The 22,634-nt window shown below is 52.3% G+C and overlaps 1 protein-coding gene across 2 annotated transcripts in view; it reads right to left on the bottom strand.

Annotated features, from left to right (window-relative positions):
- The window catches only part of SH3BP5 (SH3 domain binding protein 5), an 80,075-nt gene that overhangs the window by 9,140 nt on the left and 48,301 nt on the right, over positions 1 to 22,634 (bottom strand). For both annotated transcript variants that reach the window (XM_019934400.3, XM_073803685.1), the window contains exon 4: positions 4,881 to 5,045. In XM_019934400.3, the coding sequence (XP_019789959.1) occupies positions 4,881 to 5,045 (165 nt within the window). The remainder of the gene's footprint in view (positions 1 to 4,880; positions 5,046 to 22,634) is intronic.

The following is a 22,634-nucleotide window of genomic DNA, read 5'->3' as shown; positions in this document are numbered from 1 at the left end:
TTTTGTTTTTAACAATGGTTTTAATGCTTGAGATACTTTTAAAAACAGAATTAAAACAAAGTCAGAGAATGGAAATAGGGAAGTGAGACGAGCTGGCATGTGGTGACAGGCTTGCTAAAATGACTTCTCAATCTAGACCAAGGGGCTCCGGAGAACCCTTCCCCTTGGCTTCTAACACCAAAGATGTCACAGTGACATGAAACGCACTCGAAACCTCCCCAGCTTGGTCACTTAGGGAAACGGTAGTAACTCTTCAGTCTTGTCTTAAATCTTAATCTTTAAGGATTCACTGGTGTAACCTTTATGAACACACAAAACCCAAGCATATCAGACAGATGAAGGCAACCTATTGTGATCTGTTCCACTGCAAGAGGATTCAATGCAGGGTTCACCTTTAAGGACCAGTCTGAAAGCATTTTAAATAGACGATCTACAAAAGCTCTGATCTGAGGCTACAATACAGAGCATTCCCTGCAAGAAGCAGGGCTCTCACCGACTGCACACAGGCCCTTTGTCTTCCTTGGCCCTTCGTCTGCAAAAATCTTCCTAAAATTAAACACTCGGAAGGCTCCGAGCACTTGGCGACATTGCCAGCGCAGAGTGAGGCAGCAGCAAGGACGCCGTCCCGATTCACCCCCACCAGTCCATCTACCATCCCCCGTCCCAACCTCCACGTGCACATAACCCCCTGCTCTCGCAGGAGAGTCTCCACTCCGCTTCCCGCCTCTAGGGAGAAAGTCCCCAAGCAGGTCACCTTGGTTACGTCTCCTAGGTAACCAAGCAGCCCCTGAAACATGGAACCAGCTGTGAACTGTGTGCCCAGGGGTGGGAAAGGAATGTGGGGATAAGGGCGGATGCTGGGAAGGTGGAAGCCACAAATGGAAGCACAACGCAGATGTCCGTGCAGACCTCAAGGTGGCCAGACGCACGTGCAACCCAGCCCTGGGGCGCCAGCGCCGAAGGCTGGGCTGACAGATAATTGGCCTGGACTCTGGGCCCCTGAACCCCCGATCAGTACCACACTCTTCAGTTTACCACCAGCATATTCAACTCAGAGCTGCGTACTCTGATTAAGCACCTACTGCGTGCACAGAGCACACTGGAGACCAAACCCGGACTGCCAGCCTCACGGGGCAGACGCCCAGCAGCACCGCGCTACTCAGGCAGCTGGGATCCAGGCTGTCGGGGCCACCGGGTCCAGGGGCGTGGGTGGGGACCGGCAGCAGAGGCTGCGCTGGGGGGCTCGGTGCGGGGTGCTGGGGGAAAGGGCGTGGGCGGGGAAGCACCTAGGGCTGGGGGTGCTTAGCAGAGCCACCTGTCCACCCTCCGCGGGCAGCGCTCAGCTTCCCGCCTCCTTCCCCAGAGCAGGCAGGCTCCCGGAGAAATCACTGTCTGGGCACCAACAGCCCTGGGATCCTCTTCCCTACGGGGACCATGTCCCAGGGCTGACCCACGGGCTCTGTGCTAACCTCTGGGTGCACTGGCCTCTGCGGATTCTAACGACTAAGAAGTCAGCATCCCTGGGGTTCCCAAAACCCAGACACACGCTCCTACCCCGCCCCCCGGGCCGGCTCCAAACGCCCAAGGACTGACCACCCGCTGCTGCCCAATGGGAGGCTTTGAGGCCCCAGGCGTGAGGCCTGAGTGACCAGAACAGCCGCAGCACCACGGCCCAGGCAGGCAGCAGGTAGCGGGCCCTGGAGAAAGCATGTGGGGAGGCCACCGCTGGTGCTCGGGACCCTGAGAAGCCACAGGCCTCCCCCTGGGTCAGCAGAATAGACAGAATGGGGCCCAGAAGTGCTAACGGGCCCCCTCCCGGGAGCCACAGGGCAGCCCAAGCCCTCTGCTCACAGCAACACACAGAAGATGCTCAAACAGATACTTCCTACAGGGACACCAACGGGCACTGCCAGCCAGGCTGGGTCCCCTGCCGGCAGAATGAGCTCAACCGACCAGGAGACGTCCAGCCAGCCCGGCTCCTCCGTCTCACATTCAGCTCTCCCAACCTCGAGGCCATCCACCCTCATGCCCAACATCCCGGAGCTAAGAGCAGGGTCCTCCGCTCCCGAGAAGGTGGCTTCACGGTCTCCTCAGATCCTCGGCCCATTCAGGCTGATTTCTGATTCCTCCTGCAGCCCTGGGTACACAGGGCCAAGGAGGTAGCTTCCCAGGGCCTTGGGCGACAGGTGGTACATGCCCACCAGCACAGAAAAGTTGGCCATGTGCATCCCAGGGCTCAGATCCATGCCCCCAGGGCCTTCCTCTCCAGGAGCTGCTGGTCCCTGACAGTTCATGCCTCCCCACACCTCCTCCCTAGAAGGGCTGCTCCGCGGCCAAACCGGGTGAAGCTGGAGGGGCCTCAGCTGCCTAAAGCCCAAGTGGGAGCAGCAGGGATGCCACGTCCCCAGTAAGGCCACTCAAGTGCGTCGCGGCTTCCAAAGCCCTGCTGATCCCAGCTCTGAGTGCAGAACTGTTCCTCTGTCCCTGACCGGGGCACTGCATGTGGCCTAACAAGAGAGACCCCGGGGCTCCAGCGTGGCTCCAAGTGGGGCTGCCCGCTGTCACCCTAAGTCTGAAGGAACAGAAGGGACACACAGATGGCCTCAAGTAAGGAATGTGGGGACCCCAGGGTCCTTCCACTGTGCCTGGGCTAGAGGTCACACAGCCCAAAGCACTGCCACTTCCTCAAGACAGCCTGGACCTTTCTGAGCTCTGTATCTTTCTCTAGACTCTCACGTGGCAGTTTCTTCAGGAGAAGAGGGTGAGATGACGCTCCCTTCTCCTGAAGAAACAGGCTTCCTGGAGGATCTAGAAGTCAGCCAAGGTCGGGGACATATTCCAGGCCGTTCACTGTCTTTGTCCAGCAGCGCTCAGGAAGCCGAGCGTGCCAGGCCCGCGTGGCCCCGGGAGCATGCTCAGTCAGAGCGCGGCTCACAGCAAAGCCACACGTGAGCGTCTGTACCATCCGTCACATCCCTGGAGTGTGCCCCCTCCAGGTTGGATTTCTCAGTGACACGGGGACATGGTCGAGGACAGCTCTGCCAAGGGCTCTGTCTCTTGCTAGTGTCAGTTTCCAATTCTGCTTTTCCCCATCAGCAGGTCAAGGAGCAGCATCTGAGGCCCATAAAACTGGGGAGGAATCTAGGGAAGAGGAACGGCAGCCCCAGGGTGGAAATCCTGGCCTGTGACCCAGAAAATCTGCTCAGCTGCAGGCGTTACACCCCCATGACCAAGAAACCTTCAGTGACCTCAGTGACAGCACACATCAGATGACCCTCCCCGGGACCTCAGGGGCCCCATGCGATGTCAGGAGGTCCAGGGCCGTTTGGTACAGCCCCACAAGTTGCACACTGCACAACCCCAAGAAGCGCCATTCCCAAAGACTGGTGTGAATGGTGCTTCCGGAGTCATGGGATGTGGAGGTCTTGAGGACGCCTCTCCCGGACTGCCACTCACCATCCACTTATGGTCCCAGGACTTAAAGAGTAGAAGGGAAAAAAAAAAAAAGCAGAAACCCATTTTGTTCATTTTTAAAGGACAGATTAAGTGATTTCTGAATGATTCTGACTAGCCTGATTTGGGTCTTGTTTGGGGTGGACGAAGGGCAGGAAAGAAAGGCAGGCCTTCAGCTAATTTCTTGCAAGGAGCTACTCTAATTTTTTTTTTTTTCTTGTCCTTTTCATTCTGTCAGGCTGTGGCTTGTAAACTTCCAAGATTTCCAACCTCCCCTTTGGCGTTTCCCCAGTGGACCCAGGAAAGCTGTGTTTGGCTCTCCCAACATCGTGTTCACTAGGTGGCAGGAGGCCCCAGGCCACACAAGCCCAGCCGGGAGCCCGGGGTTCAGGGGAGGTGCTACAGAGTCGACCCGCATTTGACACCAAGTCCAAGCCGTTTGTGTGCCAGGCATTCCATTTAAGGAAGCACAAGGCCATCTTTAATTATCAGGTCCCCCAGGACTTGAGCCACCATGGCAGGTGACATTGAAAAGGTTCTCTTCCAGCCCCGCAGGCGGCCTCTCAGGGAATCCAGACTAGCTCCCACCCCCTACATCACCCTTCATCCAAGGCCTCACCCACCTCCCCACAGCAAACCAGCTGGAGGAGGGGAGGAAAGAGGTGACAAGTCCAGCTATACCCACCACGTCCGATTCTCAGCAATATGGCCAGAGGGCAGATCGTGGGAGCTGGTAAAGGGCCAAACAATGATGGCACCAAACCTAGGAGTCAAAGCCCACTTTCTGTGCATACACTGGTTCCCCAGACCCCAGCCCAGCCCGAAGGCCAGCCTGCGCACCCCCTGTATTCTGGCCTCATCTGCCATGGCCCCCGCTTCTCACCAACTGGCACCCACCCCTGAGTCCAGGCTCCGCAAGTAATCAAGGTCCTCCACCCCAGGCTCCAAACCCAGCCAGTCCCCTGGGACTCAGAGGGAGGGGACTCTGGAGAACGATCGGGTCCCTCGGGAAAGCCCCATCCAGTCAGGACCGTCAGAGGTGATCTGAACCAGACAAACCTCAAACGACAGGGAAGGGGCAGGTACGCCTGTCACCGGGTGACTGTCATCGTAGAGTACGGCTCAGTCCCAGGCCCGCAGAGACCCCATGGAGATGACCGCCTGTGATGCACAACATGCCTGGGGGTCTGCTTCCTCTGCTCGGGGAAACCAGCGGGGAGTCTGGGTCTGATGGGCACCTGCACCCCGAGGCCACAGGATCCCAAGGCGGACGCAAGCCCAGCCCCTCTCCCCACCCCACGCCCACACGCAGACGCATGCCCCACTCCCTACCCCGGCCCACAGGCAGGCTCAAGGCAGAGGCGCGCACCCGGGCGTAAGCCCAGCCCGGCCCTGGTTCCACGGAAACGTTCCGCTGAGATTCATACCCTCTGGGTGGCGTGGTTCAGCATCTCCTGCCAGGCCGAGTCAAACTGCCGCTTGTCATCCTCCAGCAGCCGCTGCTCGGCCAGGGAGATGGTCTCCTTGGCGGCGCGGAGCACCTCGGTGGCCCTCTGGAAGTCCTGCGTGGCTCTCTGAGCTTCCAGCTGCGCCTGCGCGAGAGAGAAACCTCATGAGGCCTCGGACACAGCAGGGGCTCCCGCTGGCTCATCACACCCTCCAGAAGGTGGGCGTCCCGAGGGCCTGGACGAGTCCTGTCCTTCTCTGCCTGGGCGAGACCTGTCCTTCTCTGCCTGGGCAGCCTGGGAACAGGCCGGGCACCTGCAGGTCTGTGTAGATGCTGGATGGGGGAGTGGAGGGTCTTCACAGCCCGGGACCCAACATACCAGATAAACACGCAGGCTCTGGGTCAGAGTTAGAGGCAGCGAACTGGCCCATCCGTGCTGGGTACAGTGTCAACCGTGGCCCTTCAAAGAGATGATCTCATTTGCTAATGAGGCCAAGGGTATCAGTGTCTCCAGCAGCACCCCTGCCCAGACACATGGTTCAGCTCACAGCACGTGAGAATCAGAAAAGTCCCGGAGATTACTGTCCAACAGCGTCATTCTGAGTGGGAACCGTGGCTTCCATAGGCCAGGGCCGTCCCTGAGCTCACGCGGCTGGACCAGACTCCAGCCGCTCCGAGGCCCAGCCTCCCCGTGCCGGTGACCCTGCGGGACAGGCCCCCACTCAAATCACACGCGCCAACACCTGCGATGGGTGGGGGGAAGGCCCTGATCGTCACGATGCTGTCCCTGCTTTCAGGGAACTTCAAGTGGGAGAATCAACAGAAGCGGCAGCAGAGCCCCGTTAGCCTGGACTATCGGGAACATGAAACATCACTGATCCAAACTGAGTGTAAAACACCCCACATTTTAAAGTCTTAGAACAAAAAGAGAACAGCGATCTCCTTTATAATGACCAGGTTGATTACATGATGAAATGACAATATTTTGTACCTAAGGGGTTAAAATATATTATTTAAAACTAATTCCACCTGCTATTTTTAAATCTTTTACTGGGACTAGAAAATTGTAAGTCACATAGTTGACTCGCATTCCGTTGTTTCCATTCAGTAGAAACGCATCCCCCAGGAGTGGGCCATGAGGTTGCACCAGAAATTTGCAGCAAATCCTTGTCACTGCTCTCAGCAGGCCCACCTTGAACTCCCCGCCAGGGTTCAGGCTAGCCACTGCCAGATGCTGGGCCGCTGCAGCCTCCCACTCACCCCTCGCTAACCGGATCCCTCAGTCAGTTGCATAAACTGGGGCACACCCCGGAGGCAGTCCCTGGGACCCAGGAGGTGGGTGGAACATCTGGGCCCACACCCATTCCCCGAGTGAGTCTCACGTGACTGAGAGGAAGTCTTCAGATACCACAGGCCAAGGACACTTTTCAAAGGCAGTTGAGAGGAACAAAATCAGACTTGGAGTCCATCAGCCCCCAGGGTGAGGGACAGCTCTGTGACCTCTCGGCGCCCCCTCCATCTTTTTGATCCTGTAACTGCGGGTCACACCCGACCCGACCCTCAGGCAACAACTACCTGGTCAGGGAGCTGAACTGGGGAGGGAGTGGACATTCAGAAGTACCAGAGGGAGGGGACACGAAGGAGAAATTTCTTCCCATGGAGGGAATCCAGGACGGCTTCTTAAATGAGGATGATCCCGAACTGAGGGCTGGAGATGGGGATGATCTGAAAATGCGGGTTGGTGGGGGGCCTGGAGGAAGCAGAGTTATGAAACAGTGTCTGTAGGAGGCTTGACAAAGGCTCCCATCAAGGTTTCAAAAGGGAGTCAAGGGCTTCCCTGGTGGCACGGATTCGTGCCCCGGTCCAGGAAGATCCCACATGCTGCGGAGCAGCTGGGCCCGTGAGCCATGGCCGCTGAGCCTGTGCGCTTGGAGCCTGTGCTCCTCAACGGGAGAGGCCACAGCGGTGAGAGGCCCGCGTACTGCAAAAAAAAAAAAAAAAAAAGAACAGAGGCTGTGAATGAATGCCAGGCTAAAGCTTCCACCAGGGGACCTGCCTGCTGCAGACCCACTGTGTGGCCCTGGGACCACACAGGTGTGCCTCAGGGACACAGTGGGGACCAGGGGCCGCCCTCTAGGACAAACCACTGAGAAGACAGCACCACCTGCTGTCAGCAGCACACTCACTGCTCCAGAGCCCGAGCTCCAGGTCCACCGTGCTTCTCCCGTGTGAGGACAGCCCTCGGGGGCCCTCCACCTGCCCAGACGTGCTGGAGGGCACCTGGCACTGAGAAGCCGCCCCATGCTGAACCACAGACCACCTAGAGGCTTCAAACCAGGACCATCAGACCATAATTAACCCCACAGGATTCTAACATTTTCTAAGAAGGGATCTGTGTTTAAGGAAATTTTAGTATTTCAATTCAGCCACGTCTCCCTGCTTGAGTAATGAAGCTTTCTTCAGACAAGCCAAAAACAGATGCCCTCATGGGAACCTTCTGAAATGTGGCTGCCGTGACCCAGACCCAGCCCCTCCTGACCCGCTGCTATGCATCTGCTGTGTTCCAAATAGGGGAACCAGATCCCTACAAAGAGGGAAAAGAGGATGCCCATCTGAAGTGCCCTGTAGAACATGCTCTCTTTTGAGTCCCTGGGGAGTTTCTGAAGTTTCCTCAAGGCTCTGTCCCTCTTGTGGTATCAGAAATGTGCTTTCCTTGTCATATTGTGGATCCTGCTAATATGAGGGTGTGGTATACATTTAACCCAGATGGCATCTCTCCATCACTTATCCCCTCACTCATTCATTCATTCAAGTAAGTGCTGGACACGTGTTCTGTACTCACTGTCTATTCACTGCATCTTTCTGGGAAATAGAGCCCCCATGTCTCCAGGTGAGGTAATGTCCCAGCTAAAACCTACTTCCCAGCTGTCACTAACTTATAGCTAATGAGATGTAAATAGATATTGAGTGAGGCTTGTACCCCTGTTACTAACCTTGTTGCTAACTTTTAGCTAGTACTCCTCTTACTAACTTTTAGCTAACGAGATATAAATAGATACTGAGCGAGACTTTCAGGAGAGCTCCTTTGTCTTTCCATCTGTGATATTAATATGACAGCTGGTGCTTCAACAGCCTTTTTGGATCATGAGGCAACTCTCTTAAGGATGAAGGAACAGTAAATTAGGTCCCTGCCCTGAACTGACTTTTTACATGACAGAGAAAATAAAGTCTCATATTCAAGCCAGTGTTATTTGGGGGTTTTCTGTTATGTTCCGCCAAATCTAAACCTAAATGATAACACATCTTCCCCTCCACACAGCTGGGCTATTCTGTAAACCTGACAGATGTGATTATAGCAGCCCGCATAGCCTGGTCAGATCTCCCTCAACTTCTTTCAGGCTGCTCAGAGCCTAGTTTATAACTGTTAAGCCCAAGGAAACAACTTTGGGGCTTCCTAAAGAACCCCAAAGCACATGGCCTGTTTGTAAGGCATTTCATAAAACATTTTCTAAACCCACACACACAAGGAAGGACCAGGCGGGTGCACACAATGTGGGGAGGGGAGCATGCCATCGCCCACCCCCAGCAGGACACGAGCCGCTGGACATTGATGAGGCATCTCCTGGGCGCTGAGTTCTGGGGAGGAGGGGTTCACACCAACATAAAGGGTTCCAACTCAGTCGGGTAAACAGACACGTTCATTACAAACTCCAATTCAACACAGACAGTGACAAGTGACCGGTGTAAAGCACATGGGAATGTTGGAAAGAGAGAGTGATTAGTCCAAGGTTTCTTAGGGAAGAGTTCTCGAAGCAGAGGGTGTCAGGCACCAGGCACCATGGAGCACAGGAGGCATCCAAGAGCTCACACCCATGTCTAACCGAGGAGGCTTAACTCAGAGACTACTTCCCAGCCTCCTAACAGGAACACGTGACCTCGAAAATCAGAAGCCAACTTAGAGTCCAAGAAAAGAGCAGGCTGTATCTGGCTCTCACCATCACATGAAAGATGATACCTAGAAATTTTTAGCCCAGCCAACTAGGTTTTACCTTCAAACTCCAACAAAGGACCCAGGACCTGGTATTAATACATTATCTGAATAAGGGCACTACACTCCCGGGCTCCCCAAGCGCGCATACGGCCCAGCGGGGCTCACGCACGGCAGGGAAACCCAGTTAGCAAACCAGAGAGCTGAGGCCTGCCCGACACAGCGCTGAGGACGAGATGTTAGCAGAACCAGGCTGGCGCTGTACAATGCAACACAGGAAAAAGGTGAAATATCTTCATGACTCGTGAACATTAATGGCTTTCATGGAAACAGCGCTATGGGGAGAGTGTTAAAAGGCTGCTTGTGAATGGATTTGATAAGTGGGTTCCCACGGTGTCATCAGAGAGGGTGGAGAGGCCGGCCACTGTCGAGGCCATGGCCATGGCCTTCGCTCCACTCCACGCCAGCCCACAATCGGCCTCAGGAAGGAACAAAAGCACCCGGATGTTTGCACTGGTTGCAACAGAGGTAGAAAGTGGAAGGAGGTTTGCAGGCCATCCAGTTCAACGCTCATTTTTCAAAGGAGGGCCCAGAGAAGCAAGGCCACCTGTTAAATATCACACAGCTACTTGGTAGCTGGCCAGAGCCAGGAAACCAGAGCCCCCAACCCTTGGTGGGGCTATTTCTGCTCTACAACAAGGCGCCTGCAAACTGGGTAACATTGCCAATGACATGATCGTGGGGCAAGTGGACAGTCTACCCATAAATACTACACAGCCAGAGGAGCTGTTGAGGGACCAAAGACCAGATAGCGGCTCAAACTGTGCAGGACTGCACCCCTACCTGGGATTCACACCAGCCAGTGAGCTGCAGAAACTGAAAAAGAGTAGGGGTTGTGTCACTCGGCTGCCCAAAGCCATGCTCTAGCTAGGGGTAGCTCCAGATCACGCAGAAAGCCTGCAAGACGAGACTAACCCAGTACCTGACTCCTAACAAACCCTAAGTGTGGATTTAGATGATTACAAAGAAAATCATAGCAGCTACTGTTGGAGCATTTATTCTGAGTATAATACATAATAAGGCGTTCTGGGACACATCTCATTTAGATCTCATAATTACCCTGTGAGGTCGTCCAAGTGTCATCCCTACTTTAGAAAGGAGACCAAGGTCAGAAAGGTTAAAGAAGTTGCCCAAGGTTACACAGATAGCAAGGGTGGGTCCAGATTAAAACCCTGACCCAGTGCCTCCCTGCTAAGCTTCTACCAAATACCACCCACTGGGCTACACACTTCTGACCAAGAGGTGCTGGTCAAGTGAGCCTCTCACTGTTGTGGCCTCTCCCGTTGCGGAGCACAGGCCCCGGACGCGCAGGCTCAGCGGCCACGGCTCACGGGCCTAGCCACTCCGCGGCACGTGGGACCTTCCCGGACCGGGGCACGAACCCATGTCCCCTGCATCGGCAGGCGGACACTCAACCACTGCGCCACCAGAGAAGCCCTTTTTTTTCTTACTTATTTGTTTGTTTATTTATATTTATTTATTTTTGGCTGAATTGGGTCTTTGTTGCTGCGTGCAGGGTTTTTCTAGTTGCAGCGAGTGGGGGCTGCTCTTCGTTGCGGTGCGCGGGCTTCTCATTGCGGTGGCTTCTCTCGTTGCAGAGTACGGGCTCTAGGTACGCGGGCTTCACGGGCTCAGTAGTTGTGGCTCGTGGGTTCTACAGCGTAGGCTCAGTAGTTGTGGCGCACAGGCTTAGTTGCTCCGCGGCATGTGGGATCTTCCCAGACCAGGGCTCGAACCCATGTCTCCTGCATTGGCAGGAGGATTCTTAACCACTGTGCCACCAGGGAAGCCCAAGAGAGGTCCCTCTTACTTCTCCTCCCTAATCACAGGGCCACACTGGCCACTGCTAAATAGATGGGGACGGGTAGGGGGTTTGCAGGGAGAAAAGATGTCAGCCACCAAGGAGACCACGTTTCCCTTCCACAGAGTGCGAGTGAGGGGGGTAAGGGATGTGGGATCCCCGGTGTAAGAGCTGAGCGCTTTCCCAGTCAGGAGCCGGGGAGCAGATGGTGGGGTCTGTAGAGGCTGATGCTGAAAGCTCTCTGAGCGTGACCTCTCCTGCACCCCGACCCTGTTCCCTCACCTGCTCTTGGCAACAACTCGGACCCCACTCCCAGGGGAGCATGGGGCAGTCACAATTTCTCTTCTATCCAAACCACACTCCCATTCAGGTCAGAGGCCTCTGGATGGCTTTCCCTATTCGCTATGAACGCCTTTAGCACTTGACACCCAAAGGGATTCTCTGGGTTTACTTAGGAACCAATGGGCTCCATCTGCACCCACCTCCCAGTGCTCGATGGGAACAATCACGGATCAACAAGAGGCTTCCGGAAACCTCGGGACACCTGGGCGTGAAATGAACATAGGGTGCCCCACTGCCTCCTGAAGAGGATCAGAAAGTCACCAGCCTGGGGAGAGCAGAGGCCGTCCAGAGTGTGAGGGCAGCAACGGCCCTTCGGGGGCCATGGGCCTCAGAGCACCACAGGGAGGCCCGCCTTCTATGGCCCGAGTACTCTGGCTGGGATGACCCCACCCCACAGGAGAGCAGGACGAGGTCAAGGTGCCTGCTGCACTGGACATCCACTGGGGGGAAGCCCCCTGTCCTTGCCTGTTTAAAAAAAAAGATACAATTTTGTCCTTGCCCCTTTACAGTGACTGTTGCATGTGCTGCTGGGAGAATCCATCCCCCAGCTAGAAGCTCATGAAGAAAAGCCACAGATGCCTCTCCGAGCCATCTCAGGAAGATCAAAGATCCCCAGCGAGGAAGGGATATCAGGATGAACATCAAAGTGGGCGGGAGACGGGTCATGTGTTCTCAGTTTCACTCAAGCTCTCGTTGTCCGCCAGTGTTCCGAGCAATCCCAGGGATGGGAAGTTGCCAGAGTCTGAGACTTTCAATTCTGAAAACTTCCTCCTTCCACGCCCTTTCAAGCCTGTCTGAGGTTAATGGAAGAATGGCCAGAGATGGGCATCCGCCACCTTGACCCTGAGGATGTTCTGGACACAAACATTTTAATCAGAAGCATTTTCTGGAGAGAATGCCAAGAAGTCCATTTAGTTCCTTGATTATTTTTCATATCCAGTGTTCCTAATTATTTCATTTATATTTAGTCAAAATTATTTTCATTAGGATCAGTTCTTTTCCATTTCAAATCAATTTGAGCCATTGAGTAGTTTCATCCACAAACTTTACTCATTATACAGCCTATGCCATGGAGTTTTCCGTTATTTCTGTCAAACTCAATTTTCCTGGACCAATTTTTTGCAGATCTAAAAATGTGTTGAACATATAGGACATCAATTTTTAATCAGTCCCAAATGTTACCATGTACAGTTTGAGCCGTTATCAGTTAATATTAAACTGTATAATATAAAACATATTAAACAATATATATTACAAATTACATGAAAGATCCATGGTGCGTATTTCTCATTAGAGAAATACGAGGACGCCGTGAGCAGTCTTAAGAGACATCATACAGGGCCTGCAGCTGGTTTAGTGGAAGGCTCATCAATAAATCAGAATGTCAAGAGTCCCAAGGGATGAGAAAACATCAAGGTCACATAGTTTTGCTCTGTCCTGGGGTTAAAGATGAGCTGTTTGAAAACAAAAATTAAAAAGCTTTTATCTGCTTCAAAATAATACAGAAGTGAGAGCTGGGGCGGTCAGGGTGTAGGAAGGTAAAGACAAACAAGACTGGCCAATGGGTTAGTGATTACAGAAGCTGTGTGAAGGGTATATAGGGCTCCACTACACTCCTTTGTATATATGTGAAATTTCCAATAATAAAAAGTAAAGAAAAAAATGATTCTCATTTGCAATTACCTACTTACTGTTCTCTAGATCTGCAGTGTCTTATGCAGGAGCCACTGGCCACAGGTGGCTGTTTACATTTCATTACAATGAAATAAATTAGGTTTTCAGTTACTTGGTTGCACCAGTCATATTTCAAGGGCTCAAGAGTCACATGTGACTGGTGGTCCCACACTGGACAGTGCAGACACAGAACATTTCCAGCATCACAGGAAGTTCTACTGGACAGGCTGGCCTAGACACTGGCCAACCATGAATGAAGGCTGGTGGAAGGTCTCAGCTACCATCCACAATCTCTGGTTTGTGTTCATCAAAACAGCATCTTCATGCTCATCGTTGCTAATTATCAGAGAAATGCAAATCAAAACTACCGTGAGGCACCACCTCACGCCAATCAGAATGGCCATCATTAAGAACTCTACAAATAACAAACTCTGGAGAGGGTATGGAGAAAAGAGAACCCTCCTACACTGTCGGTGGGAATATAAACTGGTGCAGCTATTATGGAGAACAGTATGGAGGTTCCTCAAAAAACTAAAAATAGAGGTACCATATGACCCGGCAATCCCACTACTGGGCATATACCCAGAGAAAACCGTAATTCAAAAAGACACATGCACCCCTATGTTTATTGCAGCACTGTTTGCAATAGCCAAGACATGGAACAACCTAAATGTCCATTGACAGAGGAATGGATAAAGAAGATGTGGTACATATATTCAATGGAATATTACTCAGCCATTAAAAAGAATGAAATAATGCCATTTGCAGCAATGTGAATGGACCTGGAGATTATCATATCAAGTGAAGTACATCAGAAAGAGAAAGACAAATACCATGTGATATCACTTGTATGTGGAATCTAAAATACGACACAAATAAACTTATTTACAAAACAGAAACAGACTCACTGACAGAGAACGGACTTGTGGTTGCCTAGGAGGAGGAGGGTGGGGGAGGGATGGATTGGGAGTTTGGGGTTAGCAGATGCAAACTATTACATGTAGAATGGATAAACAACAAGGTCCTACTGTATAGCACAGGGAAGTATATTCAATATCCTGTGATAAACCATAATGGAAAAGAGCATGAAAAAGAATGTATACGTATGTGTAACTGAATCATTTTGCTGTAGAGCAGAAATTAACAACGCTGTAAATCAACTATACTTCAATAAAATAAAAAAATTTTTTTAAAGCAGCATTTTTGTTCCTGCTCTTTTTTATAAATAATCATACAGTTAAAAACCTGTCATAAAGGAACCCTAGAGGCACACTGTGGTGAGACCCTGGGTGCGGGGAAGGCCCAGCCACTCAATAGGGTGCTATGACCCAGTTTCTGGCAGGACAATTCCCACTTCCCCTGGTCATCCAGGGCCCCAGAGTGACCAGGGCTGGGTGTGACTCAGGGGTTTCGGTTGGGGGCTTCGGGGAGGTTCATCTGGGATGGAGCCCACCTTGCTTGTCTCCTGTGTGAGCCATCAGCCTGTGCCTGACTTCTGGGCCCAGCACGCACGTCCACACCACACCCGGGGGCTTCCCGCTTCACTCACCTGCCGCTTGTCCCTTGGCCTCAGGTGGGCACCATCTGCCTCACTACAGACGGTCCCCGGTCCAGCCAAGAGCTGCTGGCAGGAGGGAGGGCATGGGGTTCTTAGCCCAAGTCAGCAGGTCAGGGCTGGCCAGCCGCTGCCGTCTCTGACCTTCACACTCGGCTCCCCCTGCACGAGCACTGTGGCTCACCCAGCCTGCCAGCCACGCGTGGCGGGGTCTCCGAGAACGGCACATCCCACATGGGCCCCCAAACCAAATGCTTGCTGCCGCTGCTGGGACCCAACAGATGCCAAGCCTCTCTCTGCGCCCCCCTCCCCAGCCAGAAAAGTGCCTCCACATCCACCCCCCGGGCTCCCTCTTGCTCCCATGCTCACGTGGCTGGGCTCCAAGCTGGCACGAGTCGGTCCAGGGCAAGCCTGAGGCAGGGGACGGTGCCCAAGGCCAAGGCCCTCGTGACCCAGCAGCACGCCGGGAGCTACCACCAGGCCCAGACCCCTGGCCCACGGGGGTCTAATCACAGTCTTTGGGCTCGAGGAGACAGAAACAACGGAGACCAACCGTTTTGTTTTACAGAAGCGAAATCAAGAGCCTAAGAAGTAAACTGGCCGGCTCAAAGGGCCAAGTCACATACCACCTCTAACTTCCTCAAATACGCGCTCACTTGGCGAGCCTCTCTGCTGTGGAGGGTTCCCCAGACTCAGCAGGGCTGTACCTTCCTCCCCGCAAATCCTCCCCTTTATTTCTATCTCTGCCTTGTCCCCAAACCACCCCCACCGCCCTCCCACACCCCCAGGTCATTCCCAGGACACAGGAAGCACAGCATCTCCAAGTCTCGGGGTCAGAAAGACACACGCACGCATCAGGGAAGCTTCCCTGGAAAAGAGCGCAGACCCCGGGCACAACAGGGTGCCCGACCATGGCCCGAGGTTTTGAGGGAGGGGAGGGGGCTGCTTTGCGTGGGCAGAGCCCGGGACTCTGTAATTATGCCTCATGACGGCCCTTCACAGCTCATGAGCTGCTGCTGGCTTCCCATGGGGAAGAGGGAGCGTGGGAGACGAGAGGTGGATGAAGAATCGGGATGCCAGGATGAGTAACGGCATCTCCCTCCGCTCAGCCACAGCCAGAGTCTCGCACCCAAAGACAGCAGCTGCCTTGGCAGAGCTCTGTCCCTGCTCTCACCTACTACTCCTCTCCTTTCTCTCCGGCGGGGAGCCAGGTGGCTGGCTGGCCCTCAGCCCGTTCTGCCTCTGTGGGCACAGCCCTCCCTCTACCTGGGGATTGTGAGGGAGCCGCCAACATCTCCAGGGCCTGCTCTCCAGAAGGCAGGCCCACCGGGACCACGTGGACAAACACCCCCCTTGCAGCTCTCCAATCCCAGGGCCCCCGGTTCTAAACACACCATAGTGCTGACGAAAGAAACCTTCCCCTGCCCTGCACAGAACTGGCATTGATCGCCTGGCACAGCTGGGCCGCTGTGAGGCACCGTCCTGCGTCCAAAGAACTGAGAGCACCAGGGTACACTCCCAGCACCAACAATGACCATTGTTCTTGGGTCTTCAACCTTGAACAAGTCACTGGATGTCTCAGACTGGAGGTGAAAGGACAAGACCTCTCTTATCTCCCGGGGAGCCTGGTTCCCAGTACAGAAGACATGTAATTACAGCAGGATTTTTGAGGCCGCAGTCTGGAACGCAGCGTCTGGCTTAGACATGTGCAAACAGTCCATCAGCAGGTGAGTTTACCACTGGGCTAATTTGCTTTTGCTGTCATCTTTATTGTATATATTTGGAAATATTCCATAATAAAAAGCTTACAAAATTGCTTCTTGATGCACTTCTTAATCAGCTGTTACTTTGCTATTTATCTACCACATAGTTCTTTCCTCACACTCAAAATTATGTCACTGGGTTGAGTAAGGGCATCACGTGAGGGAAAAGGAGAGGCCCACACTATTTATCAAATCAAAATATAACCGCTGTTTCTAGTCAAATGCTTTAAACTGATCATAAGAAAAATACATTGTTCAAGCAGCCAGGGAAATCTGAAAAAGGACTGGGCATGAGATGATACAAAAAGAACTGTTATTCATTTTGTTAGGTGTGAAAATGTGATCTTTTAAAGGTTCTTATCTGTTAGAGATAAACACTTAAGTATTTATGGGTAAAGTGATATGGTATCTGTGAACAGCTATACCATTAAAACTGGGGACAGTGGGGAACATAGGACTGCAAGATGTTGCTGCTGGTGATGGGTGCCTGGGGTTCACTGATAGTCTCTCTACTTCTGTGCACACTTGAAACATTCCATAATAAAACGTGGTAAAGAAATGTTTTCTGAAGGCTTTGGTTCATCAGTTATCACTTTTGCTATTTACCTGCCACGTAATCACAAAACGCAAGAATATGCTACTCACTGAAAGATTAGGGAAACCAAAGGTATTTTGTCAAAGGTGCTCCTCACTGAAGGCAAAATTTAAGCTAAATAAATAAAATAAATAAAAATTTAAAAAATAAAATAAAACGCCTGTAGGATTGCCAATGAGGGGAAGTAAAGAGCCCAAATTTTAGCCAAGCCTGAGACAGGTTTACAAGACCGGAAAGGCTCCTGACCCTTCAAAACCCACCTTGCCCACGTGGGCAACTTACCAAAAATGTGGTGGCATCCAACACTGCCCCCCCCCCCCCGCCATCCTGTTAGTGGGCAAACCACTCCGGCTGTCCAGAATTTCTCATCTCTAGTCTTGATCTCTTCTGCTGTGATTTAAAACCCTCCCTCGCAGAGATGGGGGGAGGGGGGAGGGCACCCACTTAACAATGACAAAGCATGTTATCAGCACAAAGCACTTCCAAGGCGGGCAGAAACCAAACTGCAGAAACCTGGGTAAGCCCTGCCCTGCCCTGCACCTCACTTCTACTGCCGACAGGATAAAAGGAACCAGGTCAAGGGTGTTTATTCAACTCCTGCTGTACCAGTATTCACCTACGGAATCTAGCCTATAGCCCTGTTGGTAAGTATTGCTGTACCCATTTGAAACCCAAAGAAACGGAGGTTAAGGAACTGATCCAAGGTCACACGGCTAGAAAGAAAGGAGACCGAAGTAACCTAAATGTCCATCAACAGATGCATGGATAAAGAAGATGTGGTATATATATATATATGCAATGGAATATTACTCAGCCATAAAAAGGAATGAAGTACCATTTGTAGCAACATGGATGGACCTAGAGATTATCATACTAAGTCAGGTAAGCCAGACACAGAAAGACAAATACCATGATATCACTTACATGTGGAATCTAAAAAATGATACAAATGAACTTAGTTACAAAACAGAAACAGACACATAGACATAGAAAACAAATTTATGGTTACCAAAGGGGAAAGGGGGGAGGGAGGGACAAATTAGGAGTTTGGAATTAACAGATATAGACTATGTATAAAATACACAACAAGGACCTACTGTATAGCACAGGGAACTATATTCAATACCTTGTAATAACCTATAAGGGAAAAGAATCTCAAAAAGAATATCTCTATACACAGATATATGTATCACTGAACCACTATGCTGTACACCTGAAACTAACATGACATTGTAAATCAACTATACAAGAAAGGGAGGGAGGGAGGGAGGGAGGGAGGGAGGGAGGGAGACAGACCAGGCTCGGACCCAGGTCCCATGACTGCAGTGCCCTAGAAAAGGAAAAGCACCAGCACAGGCCCCGTATTACTCCACTTGTCCAGCGGGGAGGCTGACAAGACCCATGTCTCTGATGAGAAACCCAGAACCCACCGGGCCACCCTCAGTTTGACAAACTGTCTCTACAACGCCATCTGCACATTCACTTTGCCCAGCCCTCTGGCCAAGACATTCTCTCTGTAGAGCATCCAAAGCTGGACAAGTCCCGGCCAACCTCCCCATCCCCAGCTCTGTACCAAGGACTGAATGGGCTCCAAAGGCATCTCCAGCCTCTACACTATTAAAACAAATGGGCTCAAAAAACATTCCTCCTGCCTCTGAGGTAAGAAATACTCAGAAGATATAACGGGAGTATCTGTCAAGGGCCCCTTCCCCGCCAGTCTGGGATCCACAAAAGGGGCTTCTCAATTGGAAAGCTTCCTGACATTGGCCAGGACTGGCCTCCCCCAAGCCGGTGCCTCCATCACACAGCTGCCTGGCTTCACACCCAAGAGGCTGCTGTTAACGGGGGCAGGGGACATGCCCATTCCAAAGTGACTTCCATTCACACAACTTCCTTGGCAACTAAAGACGGATGGTTGGGAAGAGGATTCACAAAGCTTTCTACTCTTGGCCTGGAGGGCTGGAAGACACCCACAGGGGAGCCATGAAGGGAGACAGGGAGGAGGGGGAACAGTAGGACAACTCAACCCCTGGGACCCCAACACATGCTGGTGACCAGAGACACCTGGTCAGTCCTCCGGGCTGAGGGCCCTCAGAGTTGGTGCCACAGCAGAAAAGCTCACAGGGAGTTTCCATGATCTCTCTACAGAGCATCATCCAGTGACCCGGGGAGCCCTAGTGACGGGGAGACCATTCCTGAACTTTTTTTTTTTTTTTTTTGTGGTACGTGGGCTTCTCACTGTTGTGGCCTCTCCCGTTGTGGAGCACAGGCTCCGGACGCGCAGGCTCAGCGGCCATGGCTCACGGGCCCAGCCACTCCGCGGCATGTGGGATCTTCCCGGACCGGGGCACGAACCCGTGTCCCCTGCATCGGCAGGCGGACTCTCAACCACGGCACCACCAGGGAAGCCCCATTCCTGAACTTTTAATTCCCAAAACCTAGCCAAGTGGCCAGTACATGGCAGACGTTTAAGAAATGTCCTATTTTAATAGTGTAGTCTGTTTAATTTAGGTACCAAGCTAGGGTACAAATGATAAGCCACAAACAACTTCCTGGTGGTCAGTCATCCACATGCACCTTGTAATTTTCTCCTTCTGTGGCTCCAGATCAATGGAGACATTGATCTCTCTGGGTGCACGTATCCTCCGAAGTGCCCGTTTACGTGATGTGAAAACTCACCTGAACAAGGACTTCACGGTATACACTAAATCCTGTGGTGTGAATGTCATTCTCTTGAGATCTAAATAATTCCCCTTCTACTCGACCTCGCCTCCTCCAAGCTGACTGATATATAACCCAGGTCGCAGTGGGTCTTCGGGAAATTTGTTGCCAGGTGAAATTTTACCCTCTGAATTTACAGGACCAAACTTCTATACTTATATTTCAACAGTTTGCCATGTTATTAACACTTTGAAAACTGTCCAACATATGAACATACTGACAACGTATCTCGAATTATTTTATCCTTCACTTGGCCTTCTTGACAAGACTGCTAACTCCTTGAAGGCAGTGATGTTTGTTTTTGTTTTTTTTAATTATTTGCAGTTTACTCAGCAAACATTTTTTTTTAATTTTATTTATTTATTTATTTTTTGGCTGTGTTGGGTCTTCATTTTTGTGCGAGGGCTTTCTCCAGTTGCAGCGAGCGGGGGCCACTCTTCATCGCGGTGCGCGGGCCTCTCACTGTCGCGGCCTCTCTTGCTGCGGAGCACAGGCTCCAGACGTGCAGGCTCAGTAGTTGTGACTCACGGGCCTAGTTGCTCCGCGGCATGTGGGATCTTCCCAGACCAGGACTCGAACCCGTGTCCCCTGCATTGGCAGGCAGATTCTCAACCACTGCGCCACCAGGGAAGCCCGCAGTGATGTTTTGTACATCTGTGAGTGCCCCCCACCAGGGCAGTGACTTGGAAACAGGAGCTGTTCCAAGCCCTTCATCAGCCAGGGACCTTGGCTGCCCCCTTCCCACCTTCTCCGGGTTTCAGCCTGCCCTGGATCATCTGGCACCAGGGGTTGCCTGGGACGCTGAAGCACAGCCAGAGGAGCAACTGATTCACCGAAAGGTCAACCCCCCTCCCCTCCAACTCATCTTCTGCCTCTGGGTTAGCATGACTTGGCTTAATTTTCACTACCACCGGCAAGATGAACCCCAAAAGAACTCAAGGTCAGGAGGACACAGATGAAAACAAGGGCCTAATATAAATAAGAGTAAGCACAGCACACCTCCCGCCTAGCTCGGTATATGGAAAAGCCAGCAGCCCCCAGCCAGGGCCAGAGCAAGCCGTCACTGCAACAGGACACAGGAGCAAGCACACCCAGGCCTCAGAGCCCATGCCACTTCAAGCCAGCTAGGGCGCTCTGAGAAAGACAGGGATGGCCTTGTGATAGGGCCAGGGTGCAGCGGGGCCCCCGGCTTGGGGAGGCCATGTGGGCACCCGCTGGCTTTCCATCTGGTATTGCCAAGCAAAGCAGGTCTGAGGGACTCGGGGCCTCTCCCGGCCCTAGGGGGTCAGGAACAAACCACAGCCATTGGAAGAAGAAAGAAAAAGGAAAAGACACCCAGGGGAAGAATCCAAGGTCTCAGGGCGGTGACAACTTTGCCTTAAGCCACTGTATAACTTAGGCAGTCCCAGCACCCTCCTTCCACCCAGCGATCATTTCACTTCTACCATGCACCATGCGTCATGAAGCTCTGCAAAGGTCAGAAAGATAAGATGCGATTTCTGTCATCAAGGAGCTCAGATTCAGGGCGGGCGGTCAGGGTTCTCAGCCCTCGTTGGAAAGGTTAAGAACCCAGACGCGGGACTCGGGCTGCCTGGGTCATTAGCTGAGTGACCGTGAGCACTTTAATTCTCGGTGCCTTGGTTCCTTCATCTGCAAAATGTGGACAACAGAAGCCATCTTGTGGGGTTGATCTGAGGAGCAAGTGAGTTAACACATGCAAAGTGCTCAGAACAGGCGTGCGCGAGCAGGACATAAGTGTCAGCTGTTACACCAGCAAGCGTGACGTAGTATTAGCCCATGGTCATTAACCCACAGGACAAACCTGTCCTGTAGGTTTGTTATTCACCCTTAAGGGGAGCTGACGATCACCTTGAAATTGTGATTATGATGTATACACCCCCGTGCACATTCGTGTGTTCCCAGAGGACGACATCACAACTTTAATCCAGTTCTCAAAGCAAAGCTGCAGGAAAGCTTAGAGCGGGAGGGGGCCTGCAGCAAGAGTCTCAAGAAGGTGCACTGACCTGTGCCTTCATTTTATCAGGTCATCAGGCAAAGGGCAAAAGCTTCCCGTAGAACTTTCTGCAACAATGGAAATGTCCTCTGTCTGCACTGTCCCCAAACAGCCACCATCCGCCACATGTGCCCAGTGAGCATCTGAAGTGTGGCTGGTGAGACCGAAGGGCTGAACTTTTGCTTGTATTTCATTTTATTATTTATGTTTAAGTAGCCACGCGTGGCTACTGGCCACTGTTTCGAACCTCACAGACCTAGTCAGTCTGGGGAGGAAAACATCACAGGCAAAGGGGACAGAGTGTGCGCAGATGCAAAATACCCCATGACGTACCCAGAGGTTGTGACTGAAACAACACGATGCGGCCAGCAATTGTGAGCAGCGGCGGAGGCGGGCGCACGCGGGGCTCAGCACCGAGAGGAGCAGACGCGGAGGAGGAGGTGAAAGCCTTGTGTGCTCTGCTCAGACCTGGGCGTGTCACCAGAGACAGATGAGGTGCTGTGTCAGGCAGCGTTCTCCGGAGAAACAGAACCAGTGGGCTGTGTATACACAGCCGGTCCCTGACTCACGATGGTTCAACTTTTAAGTTATTGACTTTATGACAGTGCAAAAGCTATATGCATTCAGTAGAAACCACACTTCAAAGGTGGACCGTTCCCTGGGGGACTGGCATGCAGTACGACCCTCTCTCTGATCCTGGGCAGGGCAGCTGCAGCCCCCAGTCACGGGGGTGAACAACTGATACACTGACAACCATCCCGACCCGCACTCCATTCTGTTCTTCCCTTTCAGTGCAGTATTCCATAAACTCCATGAAACAGTCAACCCTTTATTATAAACTAGGCCTTGCGTTAGAGGGTTCTGCCCACGTGCAGGCTAATGTGAGTGTCCTCAGAACGTGTGAGGTGGGCGGGGCTGAGCTGGGATGTCTGGGAGGCTGCGTGTATCAAATGCATTTTTGACCTATGAAATTTTCAACTTATGATGGGTTTATCAGGATGTCATCCCATCATAAATTGAGGAAGATCTGTGTATAGAAAGAGATTTATATTAAGGAATTAGCCCATATGATTATTTTTGAGGCTGGAGGTCCAAAATCTGCGAGGTGGACCAGCAGGCTGGAGACCCAAAGCAGAGCTGATGCTGCAGGTCAAGTCCGCAGACCTCTGCTGCATAACTGCCTCTTGCTCGGGGGAGGGCAGTCTTCCGCTGTAGCCAGGC

The sequence above is a fragment of the Tursiops truncatus genome, chromosome 4 (genome assembly GCF_011762595.2).
Source record: "Tursiops truncatus isolate mTurTru1 chromosome 4, mTurTru1.mat.Y, whole genome shotgun sequence".
In the NCBI taxonomy this organism is placed as follows: Eukaryota; Metazoa; Chordata; class Mammalia; order Artiodactyla; family Delphinidae; genus Tursiops; species Tursiops truncatus.
Note: the sequence above shows the minus strand (reverse complement) of the source record. Positions and strands in the feature narration are given on the sequence as shown.